The sequence below is a fragment of the Falco naumanni genome, chromosome 13 (assembly GCF_017639655.2).
Source record: "Falco naumanni isolate bFalNau1 chromosome 13, bFalNau1.pat, whole genome shotgun sequence".
NCBI lineage: Eukaryota > Metazoa > Chordata > Aves > Falconiformes > Falconidae > Falco > Falco naumanni.
This window is the reverse complement of record NC_054066.1, coordinates 28,701,477-28,719,293: the sequence shown is the minus strand read 5'-3', so window position 1 is coordinate 28,719,293 and position 17,817 is coordinate 28,701,477. Positions and strand designations below refer to the sequence as shown.

General features: G+C 52.3%; 1 protein-coding gene across 3 annotated transcripts in view; it reads left to right on the top strand.

Moving 5' to 3' along the window:
• KCNAB1 (potassium voltage-gated channel subfamily A member regulatory beta subunit 1) overlaps nucleotides 1-17,817 on the top strand; it is a 72,483-nt gene that overhangs the window by 11,715 nt on the left and 42,951 nt on the right. The window contains exon 1 of one of the 3 annotated variants that reach the window (XM_040613875.1): nucleotides 9,578-10,720. The exons of the other annotated variants lie outside the window; for them this stretch is intronic. Within the exon in view, the coding sequence (XP_040469809.1) occupies nucleotides 10,500-10,720 (221 nt within the window). The 5' untranslated portion in view covers nucleotides 9,578-10,499. Of the gene's footprint in view, nucleotides 1-9,577; nucleotides 10,721-17,817 lie in introns of those variants that run through there. 3 annotated transcript variants of the gene reach the window in all.

Below are 17,817 nucleotides of genomic sequence, written 5' to 3'. Positions count from 1 at the left end.
CATAGTGAGGTGACCACCTTTCCATTTCTCCATCTCCCGGTCAGGCAGTGGCCCTGCGGACGCACAGGTGGGACAGCCGGCAGCCGGGCTCCCCCCGGTGCTGCTGCCTTGAAAGGTAGCTTTTGTGATGGCTAAACTGCCTGCTGGAGACGTGCTACTGCCTGATAAGCCTTCCCCCCCCCCCCCCTCCCCGGTGTTTTCAGTGTGCATTTTCAGAGTTGCTTGGCTTCATCCCCATGCCGGAAAGACTCTAGGCAGCAACACAGCATTTCCATCATTTCAGCAGCACGGTTGCTGTTTTGTCCTGGGGTGTTTGTGAAGAACACGGGTGTCCTTAGTGTGTCCAGATAGGCATGACAAGGCTGCTGGGGGGAGCTGCTCAGGCCGTGCAGCCTCAGGCGGGGTAAGCAGCTTCCCCCAGCTGGGGTAATGAAATGCACATTCACTGCAGAAAAAGACACCCTGTAGATTGCAAAAGTAATTATTCCTTTCCCCCCAAGGACCTAATAAGTGGTTATGCATTTGGCAATAAGTAACGATCCTCTTGCAAATCCTTTTGTTAATTGAATGGGCGCCATTCCAGTATGAAAGTGGTGGTTTGATGCCATTTGGGATGTGCTGGGAGATCAGGGACTACTTGCCTGGCCAGCACTGGCCCTGGGAAGGACAGCAAATCCTTGGCTTGGAAGTGCTTGGCAGTGCTTGGAGGTCACCTGAAGACTTGCCGGCGCCTTGCATTTAATTTACTAAACTGACGTTATGCTGCTTGGAGGTACATCGTGCTCCTGCCTTGGGTGCAAAAAAATCCACAAAGTTAAGAAGCCTTTGCAGAGGGCTCTGGAAGTGAAAAGAACAATATTTTCCTGGTTAGTCCCAAGGGAGTGGAGGGGAAAATTAGAAAGCTAAAGAGTTGCCACAGTCCCTGGTTTTTGCTGGGCAGCACAGTGCTCTGCCTGCACCCCTGGGCAAACAGAACGGTCTCAAAGCCTGCTGTCGCAAGACCTCCCGCTGGGAGAAGTCACCTTGTTCAGGTAAAAACCAGGTTCCAAAAGTCCTGAAATAATTTTTTTTTTTTTTTTTTTTAACTAGCAATGTAGGTTAGTAACTAAGTGGTGGAGTAAGTGCTGACACAACGGGTTTTGCTGAATCGCTTTCCCCAAAGAGGAGCCTGGCAGTGTGAAAAGGCAATGATAAAATTAATTGGGCTGAAGTTCATTTCTTAGTAATCTGCTGCATTTCAGCAAATGACATTGTTCTGGGTGATGTGATAATTCTCCTCAGTGACTAATTCCAGCAGATGCCTCTCATCAGTTTGGGAGCACTGGTCAATGTGTGAAGAGTTTTCATTCCAATGCAGGGAGTGAGGTTTTGTGCCAGTTTTGCTGGATGTAGCTGATGGGATTCTTATCCTGTGCCACTCACTTTAGTAATTAGAAATGTTGTTGCAGCTGAAAGACAGAGTCTCAAGAGAAGAATTAGAATTCCTTTTTAAAAAAATACTGTCTGGGAAGGTGAAATTTTAATAGTGCTTATCATTCAGTATTGGCTTATATAAGATAATCACCGATGGGTGCTTGGGGACACGGTTTAGCGGTGGGCTTGGCAGTGCTGGGTTAACTGTTGGACTAGATGGTCTTAGTGGTCTTTTCCAACCTGAACGGTTCTTTGATTCTGCAGAGACACTCAGCTCTCATTTAGTTTGCTCACAGGAGAGTGCAGGTCCCCACGCTGGCCGGAGAAGGGTACAGCTCTAGTGAAAGCCGGGGGCTCCAGGGCGAGCGGGCCGTTTGCTGGAGGGGTATGCACTGGGAGAAAGGTTTGCAACCAATGCAATCTGCTGTAACTCGTCTTTATTCTGACCCTCTGCCAGCTCATCTCAAAGAATCAGAAGTTATTGCACAATAATTAGTCATCCATCTGCCACAGCACATCCCAGAAAAGGGCGGAATGGAAGTATGTATTATTCAGCATCCAAGACCTTAGCAACATATTTCTTCATATAAGTTAATTTAGAGTTTTAAGCTGTTACAAGTAATGCTTGGGTGATATTTGACGTGTATGGATAGTGGAGTAATATATATAATTGCCTGAAATCTACTAGTCAACAAGCACAGCCAAGTTGGAAGAATGTAGCTTGGGCTGAGCTTTGCTTGGAATACACTTCTCGATCAGGTTATGCAAAGCACCTGGGAAAAAAAAAAATAATCTGCCTTTTCTGTATGCCCAGGCTAGAAAATGAATATGGCAAAATGGAAAGCTGCTTGTTTGCTACGAGCTGCCAGCCTTGGTGCATTTCTCTAACTCTTCACCCTCCTTTATTTTATATTTTTACCATAGAAAAACTGGCCATAGTTGAAAACATTCTTTGGTTATTTAACCCTTTCTGCAGGGAGGCTGGTGCGTGGGCGGCAGCCGTGGCTCTGCTGAGGGCAGGCGGCAGCACCCAGGGAGCTTCCATCAGTGCCCCTGGTTCAGGCTCTGCCAGGGAGAGGATGTGCGCGGCCCAGTGCTGCTTCCCTCAAAAAACCCTGAAATACCACAGAAGGGAGAAAATTGTTGAGCAACCTGCAGCCATGTGCCGTCTGGTGTCCCTGAGCCTGGCACGGCGGCCCTGAATGCCTGAGGATACTGCCAGGCTCCCCAGGACGCTGCTGCTGCCGGGGATGCTCCTCTCCTCTGGGCCGGGGATGGATTGCTCCATGTCAGGGGCTCCAGCCTTTGCCTTCAGGGGAATATAACCCCAAGAAAACCTCTTGTACTGTGCAATGGACCTTCATGCAGCTCTAAGTGTTTTAATCATGTTTAATCAGGCTCAGTCTATTGCAATACATTAATATAACGGTCATTTCTGGAGTCCCTCTTGTAAGCCACTGGCTTTCAGTAATCTGAGAAATGAAATAGATAACAGGGAAAAATTAAATTACCTGGTGTGGAGTATTGGGGTAGCGTGCTAGGCAATATGCTGGTGGATGCTCTCTATCCTCAGGGATAAGTGACTGATTAATGGAGCTGGGCACCCGGTAAGTTACATCCTCTTTGTAAGACATGGAAAGCTCTAGGTCTCAGTTTTGGTATTGATTCTTTCAAGTTATATTAAATGATGATTCATTTAATATTACATAGAGCTGGCTAACTATTGCAAAGCTCTCTGGTAGCAGGCGGTGCGCGGGGGCTGTACCTGGGGTGCTGTTGGCTCTCGGCAGATGCTCCCAGTGCAGGGCTAGCAGGCAGGTGCCTTGGACACCCACTTGGGAATGGCAGTTAGGTGGGAGTGTGTTCACGAGTTCCTCGCGATCGGATCTCTGCATGGTTTGCTCATGAACTCCTCATCAACAGACCTCTATATGATGTACGTACTGCAAGAAATAAACAAATAAATAGGGCTCTGAAACTGAGTGGGTTTTAGAAGTTGTTTGGAAAAGGCAGATTTTCTCCTTCAGTCCTTTTATTTAAAACCCCCACTTCTGCAGGGTGACGGTGCAGCCGTGGCGAGGCCATAGCCGAGGGTCCCTGCTCTGGGGGCTCAGACACCTGGCAGTGCTGCCCGTGGGGAAGCCATCTCGCACACCTGTTACCCTGCTGGCGTCTGGCTCAATTCTAATTAGAATTAAGCAAAGCAAGTGTATTTCCTGCACCGGTTTTGGTTTGGTTATTGTTTTAGCGCATCCTGAAGGATCTGTAAGGTGACCATCCCTGCAGAAGAGCAGGGCAGCATTTACAGTTTTGCAGCGTGCCTCCATGGGGCTGGATGCTGCTGCCTTATTTCTAGCCTGGCCTGGCATGTGTTAGCAGAGCCAGCAGCCTGGCCTCTTCTGCCCGCGCTGCCCCGTGCTGTTACGCTCCCGGTTTCGGTCCCTCCTGGGTGGACGAAGCCCCCGGAGCCCAGCCAGCAGGCATGGGGACGGAGCTGGTACCAGATCTGGTACCAGAGGCAGCCTGGGCTGGATGCTGTAGCCAGCCTGGCTGAAAACCTGCCAGAACGATGTGTGTTAACTAAAAAACATTTAATGAGAATATTGATCAGTCTTCCTCAAGTGCAATTGCAAATGCAAATTAAGTTTTTCATGTGAAACCAGTGAAAATATGACAACTGTTTGCTAGATAAGCGCAGTGCTTTTGTTTTTGCAGATCATTTCCTTGCCAAGCTTCCAGCATTGTTATCAAAAAGAAACATTCCTCGTGGGTTTAGATGCACCCAAAAGAGCTACAAATGATCTGAAAAGTCTTTTCCAACCTAAATAATTCTATGATTCTACAAAATAGCTGCAGGGTTCATCGCTGCTGCTTCAGAGAGGACCACTCCTCAGCTGAGCTTGTGAGCATCCTGCTGCAGCAGGGCCTTGGCTCTTAATTGAAATTAATGCCACGGGAGCCCTGTTGGGAGATGCATCTGAACGTCAGCTCATTCCTGGGCTCTTCTCCCCGTGCTCCTGGGTGGCAGTGCTTGTTATCTTGCCAGTGTCCGTATCAGCCCAATTTACAGAGATGTAACGGAACTGCTGCAATCATAAGTAATTAGCCCAGCAGGAAACCTGTTTTCCAGCAGCTATTGAGATGAAGTGGAATGGCCGAGGGATGCGCACAGGCTCTGTTTATAATCAGAGCTTTTATGGCCCAATGAAACTTTTATTGGGACGTAACACAGAATTTCCCTGAGTGCGTCCTGCTGTGCTGGGGAAGAATCATCGTGTGGAAGTCCAAAAATCAAGGATTTCTGACAGTATATTATGATAATCCTTGTGAAGGCCAGTCTTGGAGACTATTGCCTAAAACGTCTGCACTGGATTTTGGGAAGGTAGCTGTGGAGGGACCGTGGTGACTGTAGTGAGGTCTGGTCTGTTAGAATAAAGAAGGGCATGTTTGGGGTGGAAAAGCTCCAAGGGCAGAACTCTGCATTTCCCAGGCCCTGTTTCTGGTGTGGGATGCTGCCGGCTGCATTTTCAGTGCTTCCGTGCAGCTTTCTGAAGTTTGGCTGATCTGCTTATATTGCATGCAAAGTCCTGCTAAGCACCTGTCAAAATGTCCAATGCGGTTAAAATTCTATCACACATACTGAAATCATACTTTTAATGTGCCTTCAGCCTGGAAGTGGTGATTTTTCCATCCTGCTGCATCTGACCTGTCGCCGGTGCTGCTCTGGCCACAGCTGCAGGGAGCTGAGGGAAAGCTGCTGGGGTAGGGGCAGCAGCTGCAGGGGGATACAGCGGCTGGTACTTAAGGGCTGTGCTGCATTTGATACCCAGGAGCCAGGTTGGGTGCTGGCTTTGCTGGTGTGTAGAATGCTGGTGGGGTCTCCTTTGCAGCCACCCATCTGAGGTCCCGTAAGGCAGCACAGGGAGCTGCTGTCAGCCTGGCCTGGGAGAGGCTGTGTCTGCACCACCGGGAGAATGGTTCAGGCTTTGCATTTAATATTGCATGCAATTATGTAGCGGTGCTGCAATGCCGATCATTTGCACTGCCATGGTGAGCAGTGATAACTGTAAACTTCAGCTCATGGGTAGCATTGCGGCAGCATCGGGAACAAAGGCAGTTTGAGCTGCGTGGCCGTCCAAGAGCTCGGCGTGCCTGCCCACAGCACCTGGGGAAGCTGCCACGGGGCTGGTGGGGATGTCAAAATGTGCCAGCCCAAGGGGTGCCCTGGGAGAGGGGGGGGTCGGACAGCCAGGACCCTGCAGCGGGAAGAGCACACAGTGCTTTGTGCTGTGGAACAAATCATAGAATAGAGCTCTCCTCCCTGTCCCAGCCTGCAGCCAAGCACTGCCGAGCGCCTTCCACTGTGCGTAAACCTCCAAGTGCGATAAGGTGAAAATGTCCCCCGGTTACGTTGTGATTCACTGAGAACATCCTGGGGTCGCCGCCGGCCTCACAGCCCCGTCGTGTCCTTGCAGATGTGCCAGTCCCGCTGCCCGACAAAGCAAAGATGGGCTGTTGGGATTGCAGAGGAGGGGGTAGCTGCAGAGGTCCATGCAGTGGTGAGGGGTGGCGCAGGCAGCGCAGCGGGGCAGCCTCCCCGGGCTCCCACCTGCTCGGGCACAGAGCCACCAAGCCTCCTCCCAGGGAGATAACTGGGATGGATTTGTTTTATCAGCTTTTTGGATTTATTTTATCAGCACTCAAAATTTAAAAGGCAATTTTGTAAGAAATTAAGGTTAAGATTGAGTAATACTCAGATTATTTATGTGAAAGATGAGATTTTTATATAGATCAATGGAAATTTCCAGTATACTTTTTTTTGGGGTAAAACCATGAACTTTGCAGCTGGTGATGGAAAAAAAGCATTTTCTTTGATAAAAAGCACTGGAAGCTTTGACCTGCTAAAGCATGAACAGTGCAGGGATGGAGGCAGAGAAGATCTACTCTACCTTTTACCCCGTGCTCAGCAGCTGACGTGGTCTCATTGCCTGTGCGGTGTGTGTTGTTTAATTAATGTATATGGCTATTGCAAGTACAGCCTGCTGCTGGGGTCTGAGCACAAGAAAGGCATGAAATTAAGACCTGTCATCTTAAAAGATTGACAGAGCCTGCTAGAATTTATGTGCGGCATATTGGTGTTACTGAAAATACAGGTTTAGCTGGCAATCAGCTTAAATATAATGAAATGAGTAAGATGCTAATTGGTATTTGTCCAGTGGAATGCTCTGCTTTGGTAGAGTGGCAGGGCAGAGCAATTAGTGTAAATAGCCTATGACTGCAGCCATCAAGAAGCAAAGTCTCAAGCCAGACTTGGCATAATGTTTCAAAGTTGCTTTGCTGTAAGGTGAATTTTTTAAAAAAAAAAAAAAAAGAGGAAAGCAGTGCGTTCAGCTTGCGCCATGCTGGGGGGACGGGTCTGCATCAGCTTGAAATGTCTCATCCAACCCACACCCACGGGCCTCATTTTGTTTTTACTTTTTGGGCTGCAGAAGCATCTTTTTCCGGCTGGTTGCAGCAAGAGCCATGCTGCTGCCCAGTGCAGGGAGCGGGGAGCACCGGCAAGGGCTTGTCCATCACCTGCACCACTGCATGGCCCCACAGCCCCTCGCTGCCTCCGCAGCGGGTCTCAGTGAAATATTTTTTCCTTTTTGGAGGTTTCCACTCTGCTCACCACAGTGATGCGCATCATCCCGCCCCTGCAAGGTCCTGGGCAAAGAAACAGACTGTTCAGGGCATGGAAACATGTATTTGTGTAGGAGCCATAGAACATCTCCTGGCTTCTGCGCTTGCCTTGAGCATCCTGCTTGCTGTAGTTCTGTGTTTGGCTCTTGCCTTTATTTTGAACCCTGGGATGGATGCAGCAGCTCCTGGGATGGGGGCTACAGGGATCACAGGAAAAACAAAGCCAGCATGGTCCTGAGCATCTGTGTTAAAACAGATTTGCTTGATGAAGCGTTTTTGGCCAATTATTTAATGAGTGATTGTCATCTTCCTTGGGGGGGAAATGCATACGTATATCTTGGCAAATAGCTGCGTCCGTAGCAGTTTGGTGGCACTGAAGCGGCACGGAGAGCCTGGCCAGAGGCTTGTGGCTGAGCCTGAGCGGCCAGCGCACCCCAGCACTGTCCTCTGACGAGGATGTCACATACCTCTTGTTTTATAAGCTCAGGATTTTCGTGATACGAAATTATGCTATTCTAGTATTTTTTATCTGGAAGTCATTATCTTGTTCAGGGAAACGAAATAAATCCCGCATTTAAATACATATTTCTTTGGCAGAGGCTGTAACCCCTCCGAAGCTAAGCGGCTTGAGTTAATATGCTCTGTGGGACGTGCCAGCACAGAACGTGATTGTCCCTTTCTGTCCCCTCCCTGGCACCCAAGGGCATGGCCAGCTGTGACAGCAGGGACAGTGACCAGGACATGGGTGACAGTGACCTGGGCACATCCTCAGGACCAAGTCACACCATGGGGCAGAGCCAGCTGCTGGCTACAATGGGAAATCTCCAGACACATCTAGAACAAGATGTAAGATGCATCTCCTTGAAATAGCTGTGCCCAGCAAGAGGATGCTGTATGTCTATCAGAGGGAGAAATAATTCTGTTTTTTTCAGCCTTGCTTTGGGCTCTGGAATGCAAAGCTGGGCTCCAAAAGCCGAGCGGGTGCTGAGCTTGCACTGGGCTGGCTGCGCTGCTGAGGCAGAGCCCTGCGGGTGCCACCGCCAGCCTCCAGCCGCATCCCCCGGGCCCACGGAGGCACAGAGGGTGTCATGGACCAGGGCCCCACCACGGGGCACCTTGATGTCAGCAACCCCATGGCTTGTGCCCCTAGCTGACACCCTCTTTCCTAGGCATTTAACAGCGGTAATTAAAAGTCTGTAATACCAATTCACTGATTAGATGTCTGGAAACTCTCTCAAAGCCAAAATCCTGTATTTGAGACAGGGCCTTGCAGCAGTGGGTTCAGCTCGTTATTCCTTAGCTATGTGACTTCCACCCCCCCGGTCAGCCCTGCTCCCCCTCCCTCCAAACCTCACGCTGAGGGGGCCGTCTGCCCCGAACCTCTGCTGATGGCTGGGAGGTTGGGGGTTTGCTGTAGGATTAGCTGTTCATCCTCTCTTGGAAAATATCATGCAGTAACTTTCTTTACACTGATATAATGCTTTCCACCCTCAAAGCAATGTGCTGTGTAAGTGTTAATGAGCCATTAGATAAATGAACTACAAGAAGATCGTCAGAAGGCGTTCACCTTGTCACCTTGGGTGGTGGGTGGCCTTGGCTGGCTGCCAGCTGCCCACCCAGCCGCTCTCAGGCTCCCCCTCCTCAGCAGGATGGGGGTGGTGTAGAAAACCCACCGCTGCAGGGGAGGAAATTGAAGGTTTGTCATCCTGAGTTCAGAGCAGGTTCTCATCACCACACCAGTGTGTCCAGCTTCTCTCTCTGTGCTACCGCTCCAGCTCCACCTTTGTGTGCCTTGAGCAGGAGAAAGCCTGGGTGTCACCTGAGTGGCTGGGGGTCCCCAGAGCTAGTTCTGCCCCAAGGACAGGGCAGCAAGCAGGAGGTGGGCAAGAGGACCCCTGCAGGTGCCCCCACCCTTACCCTAGCCCACCTAGGATCCTGGGGGCAGCCTCAGGAGCAGGGTGCAGGGATGCCTGGGGGACCATTTCCCACCTGTGCAGGGCTGGAGAAGGGACAGCAGGGTGACTGCAGCTGCAGCCCTCACCCACCCACCCACTCCCTGCTGCCACCCACGCTCACCCGGTGGGCACCTTCTCCTGTGGGTCTGCACCTGCGTTGTGCCCAAACCACCGGTCACTCCCTCCAGGGCTGCTCTGCTGGGTGGCAGCGAGGGGCAGGGGTCCTGGGGGTGACTCGCAGCTGCCCCATCCCCGCCTCGCCCTCCCACCGCCGCTGAACAGCTCGCCGGCCGGGGGCGGCGGGGCTGCCTCCGGCACCCAGAGCTAGCGCCCCGGCAGAGGTGGCGGGGGCGCTGGGCAGCGGGGCGCTGGGCAGCGGGGCGGCCGGCTGGGGGCTGGGCTGGCTGCAGCGGGGACCGCGGGGGCTACTTCGAAGACTTTGTGCTGCGGCTTGTTTGTCTGGCGGTGCTTGGGGCAGAAGGGATTAACCCCGGCAGTGCTGCGAGCGTGGGTTTGCAGGCGGCGGGTCCGGGTGCCAGAAACACGGGATTAACGTGCGAACTCACTGGCACACGGTAGCACAGCCATTTTTCTCCCCCTCCCCTGTATTTATTCCCCACGCACACACACGCGCTAATTAGCCCATTTTAGCATCGAATTGTTCCCCGCTATAAGAGGTCCTCTTAGCGATGCCGGCAGCTGTTCTGACGGGAGGCACCTGCCCGAAGCGCCTGCCTTCCCCCTGAGCGCGAAGGAGGCCCGTTCCCCAGCTTCCCGCAGGATCCCGACGGGGCCATCCCGGGAGCTGCTGCAGAGCCGGACCGCGCCGCCCCCCACGCCCGCTGCCAGCCCCGGCGCCGGGTGGGCTGCGCTGGGTGGGCTGCAGCGGGCTGCTGCATCGGCGCGAAGGAGGGCGGACGGATGTCGCCGGTCCGTAGGGGCTGGCCAGCGGGTGGATCTCCGGCCGGCGAGGCTGCCTGCTCAGCAGTTCGTGGTCCAGCGGGCGCTGGAGCCAGCGCTTGCAGCATGCCTGCATCGATTTAAAACCAGCCACCAGAAGCAAGCCTGCATCGAGCCAGAGCGGCGGCCGCTGCTGGCGGTTCACCATGAAGGAACAGCTTTATGCCTCTGAGAGCACCTGACTGGATGGATGCTTTTGTCTCAGCTGCAGCAAATTTTGTGGGGGGAGACCTGAGAGCCAGCTGAAATCCGCTTGCGATTGCTTTGTCAAGTTCGGGGCTTCTCTTCTCCCGGCATTGCAGGGACGCAGCCCGGCTCCCCCGGAGACCCCCGCTGCCTCGGCTACTTCTGTGAGTTCAGGGTCGGCAGGACCCCTGGGCAGCGTCTGGGACCCAGCCCTGCGCTGCTGGGCAGCCTGCAGCCCGTGTCAGGCCGGCCGGGGGCTCTGGCTGCGACCTGGACGGTGGCTAACGGTGTACGGAGGGCGCGATGCAAGTGTCCATCGCCTGCACAGAGCACAACTTGAAGAGTCGAAATGGTGAAGACAGGCTCATCAGCAAGCAGAACACCACTACCCCAAACGTAGTGAATGCAGCCCGGGCAAAATTTCGGACAGTGGCTATTATTGCTCGCAGTTTGGGGACATTTACCCCTCAGCACCACATTTCATTAAAAGAATCCACTGCAAAGCAAACGGGCATGAAATATAGGTATGGTGACAGTATCATTCTTTGTTACCTTGCAGTGTGATAGCTCTTTACTTTGCCTTTAAAGAATTGCCTGCCTGGATGCATCTGATTTTGCAGAGGAGCTTTCCACTAAGGTTATTAATAGATTTTTAAAGTTGTGCATAACTGAGTAGCATTTGGGTGTGACTGTTTTCACAGGCATATGTACGTGTGATTTTATACAAAAAAACAGTTGCCCGGCTTAGATTATATACAGCATTGTGAATTTTCAGCAGTGGTAAGATGGTTTCCATTAAGTGTTTGATATAACTTATATTGGTACTAATGAGCAGAAAAATCAATTAGCAAAGCATGTTTGAGACTGGACAGGAAAAGTTAATTTGCAGTACGTTGTATGGAGCAAAGAGCATCTGCCTTGGGTACCATTTCATCACGGTGATCGCTTACTGACTTTCAAAGCCAATTTTAGGAGAAATGCAGACGGAAAAAAAATAATCATGGGCATTCTTATAAAATGCCCTATGCATCTTGCAGGTTTTTATTCCTCCTAACCCAGGCAGGAAAAATAATGAATGGCTGTGACTTCAGTCTGAAGTGGTGGGTGTGGGCAGCTGCTGAGCTTCCCCGTCATGCCTTTAGCTGAGAACGAGAAGGGCCGGTATGCTGGGGCGGCTGGCTTTTGCTTCTTCGGGGTGTCCCTTTCAGCAACTAACGGGTGGGGTGGCCGGCGCTGGGGGAGGCAGCAGCCTGGCGATGCTCTGCACCCCTCCATGAGCAGCCCTGTGCAGAGCAGCCCGCTGCGCGGCACCGGGGGGCTCCACGGGCAGGGCAAGGGGCGCAGGGCTCCAGGCGATTTTAGGCATGCTCCTTCCCAGCCTATGGAATAATGGCCGATGCTCCTGCATGGCCATACCTGCTCCGGGGGAGCGGCACAGGGTGAGGATGCCATTCTGTAGTTACGCTGGTTTTATGGTCCTTGGGACTGATGCAAAGCCAGGCTGGCTCTAGCACGGTTACACGAAACCCAAGCGTGTGTGCAGCCCAGCCCAAAGCTCGGTTTAGGCAGTCCTGCAGTTCTGAAAATGTCATTATTAACTCTCCAGGAACCGCACAGGTGGGGTGTACAGCAGCAGGGTGACTGGGATGCTTGGGTGTTATTTGCTGTGAGTTGCTCAAATGGTTGATGAATAACGGGGCGGCTTTGCCCGAGGGGAAGCCTGGCCTTTCCGACTGCTCGTTCCCGTTGTTGGGCCGTGACCAACTTTTAGCAGGAGCGCTACACATTCCTGCCGCTCGCTCCCCGGCATGGTGTCGGCAGAAGTGGTCCAGGCAGTGCTCCCGTAGCGAGCCTGTAGTGAGAGCAGAAATGCTCGTTAATATCTCCCTGTGTGAGGTGCTGGGGGTGCATGGTGGGGCAGGATCGGTGCCCCGGAGGGTTCCGGCGGGGCGGCAGTCCCAGCTCCTGGGTGTTGCGGGCTCTGCCCCAGCTGTGGGAAGTTTGATATTGGGGGGATGGTGGCAGGTCCTGCCCAAGGAGAGGCAACTCTCAAAATCAATATAACTTGTCCTTTAATCAGCCTCCCTGTGGAGCAGGGGCTGGTGGAGCAGCGCCCGCCAGGATCTCCCCATGAGCCCTCTCCCCTCCTGCAGCCCAGTCCAAGCCATTGCACATTCCTGCCTCAGCTTCCCCCATAAGCACGGCTGTGGTGTCCTGTCTTTGATCATGTAATTCACAGACATGATCTGTTACCAAGTCACCGCTTCTGCTCGTTAGGCTTATGGACAGAGTCTACTAATTGTCAGCAGTTATCTGCGCTGATTTCCCACGGGCTGCCAGTGCTATCAGTGTACCAACACGCCGGGTAATTGCAATTCTTTGCTACCCACATGACACCAACGCTCCTGCATCCTCTGAAGTTGGGCCTTTGTAAATCCTTTCTGGCTTGTTTCTAGATAAGGTTTCAATACCGAGGGCTGGGTTCTCCAGCTGGTTCAGCACAGCCCTGGCGGCTCCCCTGGCTTGGCTGCCTGGGACCTGGGGTACTGCATCAGGAATAGCAGCTCGGTGACAAGGTTGATGTTTTATCTTTATGACTAATCCCTGTTTCTGCTCCCAGATCTCCCCGTATCTAGAGCTGATTTCTCCCCCAAGAAATGAAGTGGAGGGGAATTTGGAGGAAGAGCTGACTAAACCTCCAGGCTCAGCTGTGCTGCTGCTGAATTGAGATAACCTTTAGTTAGGGGAGATGCCCACCAGCGGCAATGGAGCTGATATTTCGTGTTCACCTCTGGGGATGGTTCCTCGGTCCTGGGGAAATCCAGTGCCCGGAGAAGCCGAAGGCTTTTCCCAACAGCTACAACAATAATCCTGTAGAGTCCTCAGCTCCCTTACATCTGAAGCTGAAGTCCTTCCCAATTAATTTTCTCCTTGAGTTATGTCGCTGATGCTAAACTATACAGTAGGTGCTGCTTAAAATGACATGTTAGCTCAGCTGCCCCTTGTTTTAGGCTAAAAATACCGATAGCTGGTCCTGCCGAGACCCTGCGCGGTGCTGCCGCCCCCCTGGCAGGGCTGCCCGCGGCTCCTGCCCCGCTCCTGGGCTCTGCCCGACCCGGCGCTGCCACCCCCGGCTGCCAGGCACTCCCGGTGCCAGGGTGATTATGTAAAAGGGAGAGACAGTGACTACGCCTGTGACAGGGGATGGGGGCGGGAGAGGAGCCAGCTCAGGGGCTTTTCAGCAAATGACATGTTTCTGGACCCGTTCCAGCTCAGAGACCGAACTGGAAATGTAAAAGACAAAGTTTACGGGAATAAATATGTTCATCGGGGATCATCTGCAAATATTAGGACTCAGGTGTGTTCCCGCAGCATTCGTGTGAGCAAACCTCTGCTTTGCATTTGCTAAATCTCATTTTGCATCCTCCCTGTCAGGTTGTGGCATCAGCCGGACGGGACCTCCCTAGACATCACCTCTGCTGTCACCGCCAGGGACAGCCCCAGCTGCGCCCTGCGTGCGGAAGGTGAACGGGGAGGGAGGCTGTTCCCTTTTATCCTTTTTAATGCTCCGGTTCAGTCCTACTAGTGAGCCTGCCCAGATGCTTGGGCAGAGTATTTGGGATCACTTCAAGTCTTTCCTTGAAAATGATGTAGTTGCAGTGCTTGGCTTGGAAAATTGCAATCTGCCACACCACTGCTGAAAACAAAGGATGTATTTTTGCATCCCTCCCATGCACAGCACGGGAGGAGGGCTGGCAGGCTGGGTCCTCACCCGATCTGGACCATGAGAAGGTCACAGCCTGGGTTCTCCTCCCACCTAATTTGCTGTAATTTGAAAAAATGTATTATCCCAATTCAAGGTGTCAGTAAAGTGGATGCAGCCCTGATCCTGGTGCATGGGGCTGTTTGAGATGTTCCACGTTACCACAGAGAACAACTTCTCAAACTGAGACTGGTCCAGCCCGCCCATGCTTATACTGGCAGCCTTGCCATCACGGATGCGGCAGGGCAAGGCTTCGCCTCAGAGCATCCCGGCTCCCCGCCAGCCTGCTCCATGCCCAGGATGGGGCTCAGCTCCAGCTCCATCCGCTGCACTGCCGATTCGGGGCCATCAGCAGTTCAAAAATAGCCTTTTATGAGAGCTCTGCCTGTGCATGGGCACGAGGGATGCAATTTACAAAGCTCAACTATCTATTTGTGTTCATAAATAATTGATGGTGGCAGCTATGACTATTAACTCTAGTGCGAGCCTAAACAACAAAAAAAAATTAACTGCAAAGACAAGCTGGTGGAGTTAACAGTCCGTGCTCACCCTGCAGCTTGCACAGAGCCTGGAGCAAGGTGCAGAGAGGCTGGGCACCATCCTCTGGAGGGGAGACCTGTTCCTCCCACCCAAGGTGGAATGTCCAGCCCCGTCTTACAAGCCAATCATGGCCACCATGCCCATGCCACCGCAGCGCCGGGGGGTCCTCCTGTGCCGCAGAGGCCTCAGAGTGAGTGTTGACGATGGCTGGCAGAGCTAGAGGGAGGCAGCAGCAATTATAGCCCGTGCAGGGAGGCCAGGCTGGGAACCTCGTCCCTGCTCGGCCAGGTCTGCAAAGGACCTGCCCTGCTGCTGCAGGTGCCGTGGGGGCAAGTGCTGTCTCAGTCGCTGAACACTGGGTGTGCGAGGATGGCATGTCACAGTTTGCAGGGTCTGGAGCAGCTTTAGCAATGAAAGACCTTCCCCAGCCACCCATGCTGTGGGGCTCAGCTACCTGCTCAGCACCGGCTGCTGCTCTGGAGGGCCAAGCACCAGCATGAACCCGAATGCGCACGAAGGGTCTGGAGGAGACCAAGCTGGCCAAGCACACAGTGCTGCTGCCTGTCCACTTCCTTCTCCTGGAACACAAAGTACCTCTCAAAAATGTGGGTGCCCGTGCTAACAGCAACCCCAGTGCAGGGTGCCCTACTCAATCCTTTTCTTAGGGTTTTTCCTGGCTTGCTGCCTGGGTGCTGCTGCTCACCAGGCTGCAGGCTGTGGGACCTCCCAGTGTCCCCAGTGGCACCACCACTGAGGCGGTGCCCTGACCACATCCCAGCAGAGGTCATTCCATCCTGCTGGCTAAAAATGCATCAGCAGTTTGAAGGCATTTTTCTGCACTGTGTGCCTGAAATTCTGGGTTATTGTCAAAGTGCATTACGAAAGCGCTGCTAATGCATTGCATCGCAGCAGTGGGTGTGTTGCTCCGGTGGCTCCGGTGGGATGGCTCTCTTCCCCCTCCTGGAAAGGTGGCTGCAGGCTTGACTTAGCCAGGCTCAGAGCAGCACATGCCAATTACAGACATTAAAGGGCACAATAAAAGTACTACAGCCCAAAGAATTCCCCCTCCCCCTTTTCTACCTAGATAAATATCCGCCGATAAACTAAGGTATGTAGCAAGTATCAAGCTCTCAGTCCTGTGGTTAACTCAGACTGTTCCAGTGCTGTGGGCTGGCGGGTCCCAGCCCGGAGGGAAGCAATGCTCTGGAGCACCTTCCCTGCCAGGGTCAGGGTGGGCAGGAGAGCAAACCTGCTTGTGGGACACATCTCACAGCATCCCCCTCCCTGGAGGCGGCCTTGTGTAGCTGCTGAGGAGGTGGAACACCTGCAGGGGGGACGCGGGGCCCTGCAAAGACTCAGAGCCATGGCTGAGATGTGTGATTGCCATCAGGAAAATGACTTTTGCCTCCGTGGTCACCAGTGGTTTCTTCCACTCCTTTGTGGGAGTGACCTGTGGGGTAGAAGCAAAACTCACAATGCTTTTATTAGGGTGCAAATTTCTTACGTAGAAACGTGGCATGAGTAACACTAGAATTGTGTTGTAGCTGTGGATAATTGTGCAGCTCCCATGCAACGTGCCTGGCTGTACAGCCGGCACAAGCGTGGGCTTAGAAGAGTCAAAAGCAAGCTTCCAACCTGCCAGGTTGGGAAACGCACACAGGTCAGCCTGGGTTGCAAAATTAGTTTGGAAATAGAAGATAAAGCTCTTACACTTTTCAAGGGCTGTAAGGGAAAGCAGGCATTTCTTAGCAGTGTTTCAGGAGTTGGGTCTTCTTGTTTTTGTATCATACTACAAGCATTAACCACAATAACCACCTCATATATTTAGGAAGACATGCTTTATTTAAGTCTTGCTGCAATTATGAGTAGTTTTAAGCACTCACATGCAAACGGCACAATTATTTTTATATAAATCTACGTATTATTATAGTAGCTCTCCACATCAGGTTGATTTTTATGGCTCATTGTCTGATCTTTGTTTTACTGCTGTAAATTAGGAGTAATCCAGTGAACAGAATGGACTTACACTGAATTCACATTGCTTTTCCCCCCAGGACTGTAGCTTATAATGGCTACAAAGAAGGCAGGAATAACTCAAAGAAGGAGAAAAAGGAACCAGTTGAGTAAACAAAATCTGCGTTGATTTGTGCTGCTCTCGAATTCCTAATGGCTCTCCAGGAGTTTGTAGCTGCTAAGTAAGGCTGTGGGTTCGGTGTGGTCTGCGTTTTGCTTGTCTCATTACACTGATGCAAAAGCCGTGTTTAACACTGCAATGTTAAAACCAGCTTTAGATTTGAATACACATTTAGTTACCACGTAAATGCTCAATATATGGTAGTGCATGGAGTTGGCCAATGTATGCTCACTCCCCGGCTTTCATGTCTCGTCAACAAAGACTTTGCAGATGTCTGGGCTGAGTGTAAGCACAGAAAATGTATCTCCTCTTCCAGGTTTCAGATAAAGCAAAGTTGTCTTTTCTGTTTGCCCAAGCTGACCGCCCAGGCGGTGCCTGCCTGGCTGAGCACGGCTGCTTCCCGGCTGCCCGCACCAGGCTTTGCTGCCGGAGGAGCGATGCCCAGCGCTGCAGTGCCTGCAGGCTCTGCCCCGCTCGCTGCTCCCCACCACAGCAAAGGGATTTCTTCTGCTCAGGGTCTCTCCTTCTGCCCCTTTTCCCCTGGAGACCCAGCCAGGCCAAGAACCTTCTACATTAAGTTTAGTGACCTGGAAAATTGATTTATAGTGTTATTTGCAAGTATTCCAATATTCTTCATAAATGTTTCTAACCTATCAGGCACTTTGAAAACCTCTGTATGCCAGCTTAATTACAGACCCTCCATGAGGTCTAGCTCAGGGAGAAATATGTCACCGGTGGGAGCGGTGCTGGCTGGTGTCAGCCCAGTGCAGGGACTGCTGTACAGGAGGCGGGTGGCAGCACCTGGCATTCACCCTGCCCAGTTGCGCCGTGACCGTCTCCGCTTCCCCGGCTGCGTGGCATGCCAACTGTTTCTCATGACTCCCCATGGAGCAAGCTCTGGGGATGCTGGCTCGCCTGTCCCAGCCTCCGGGATGCTGTCCTGCAGTGCTGGTAGCGCTGGGGGCACTGGGAGGGGACAGCAGCAAGCCAAGGCTTGGTCAGCCGTCGATTCCCACCCACCCATTTCAATCCCAAGAGAGAGCGATGAGCTAAGGAGAACAAGATTGAATTCAAGGGCAAACGGTGTTTTAAAGAGCGTGCTTTTCATGTCAGTTTTGTTAAGCAGAAGCAAAATGATGGTATTTTAAGGAAGCTTTTCAATAATGCAATGCTATTCTGGCGAT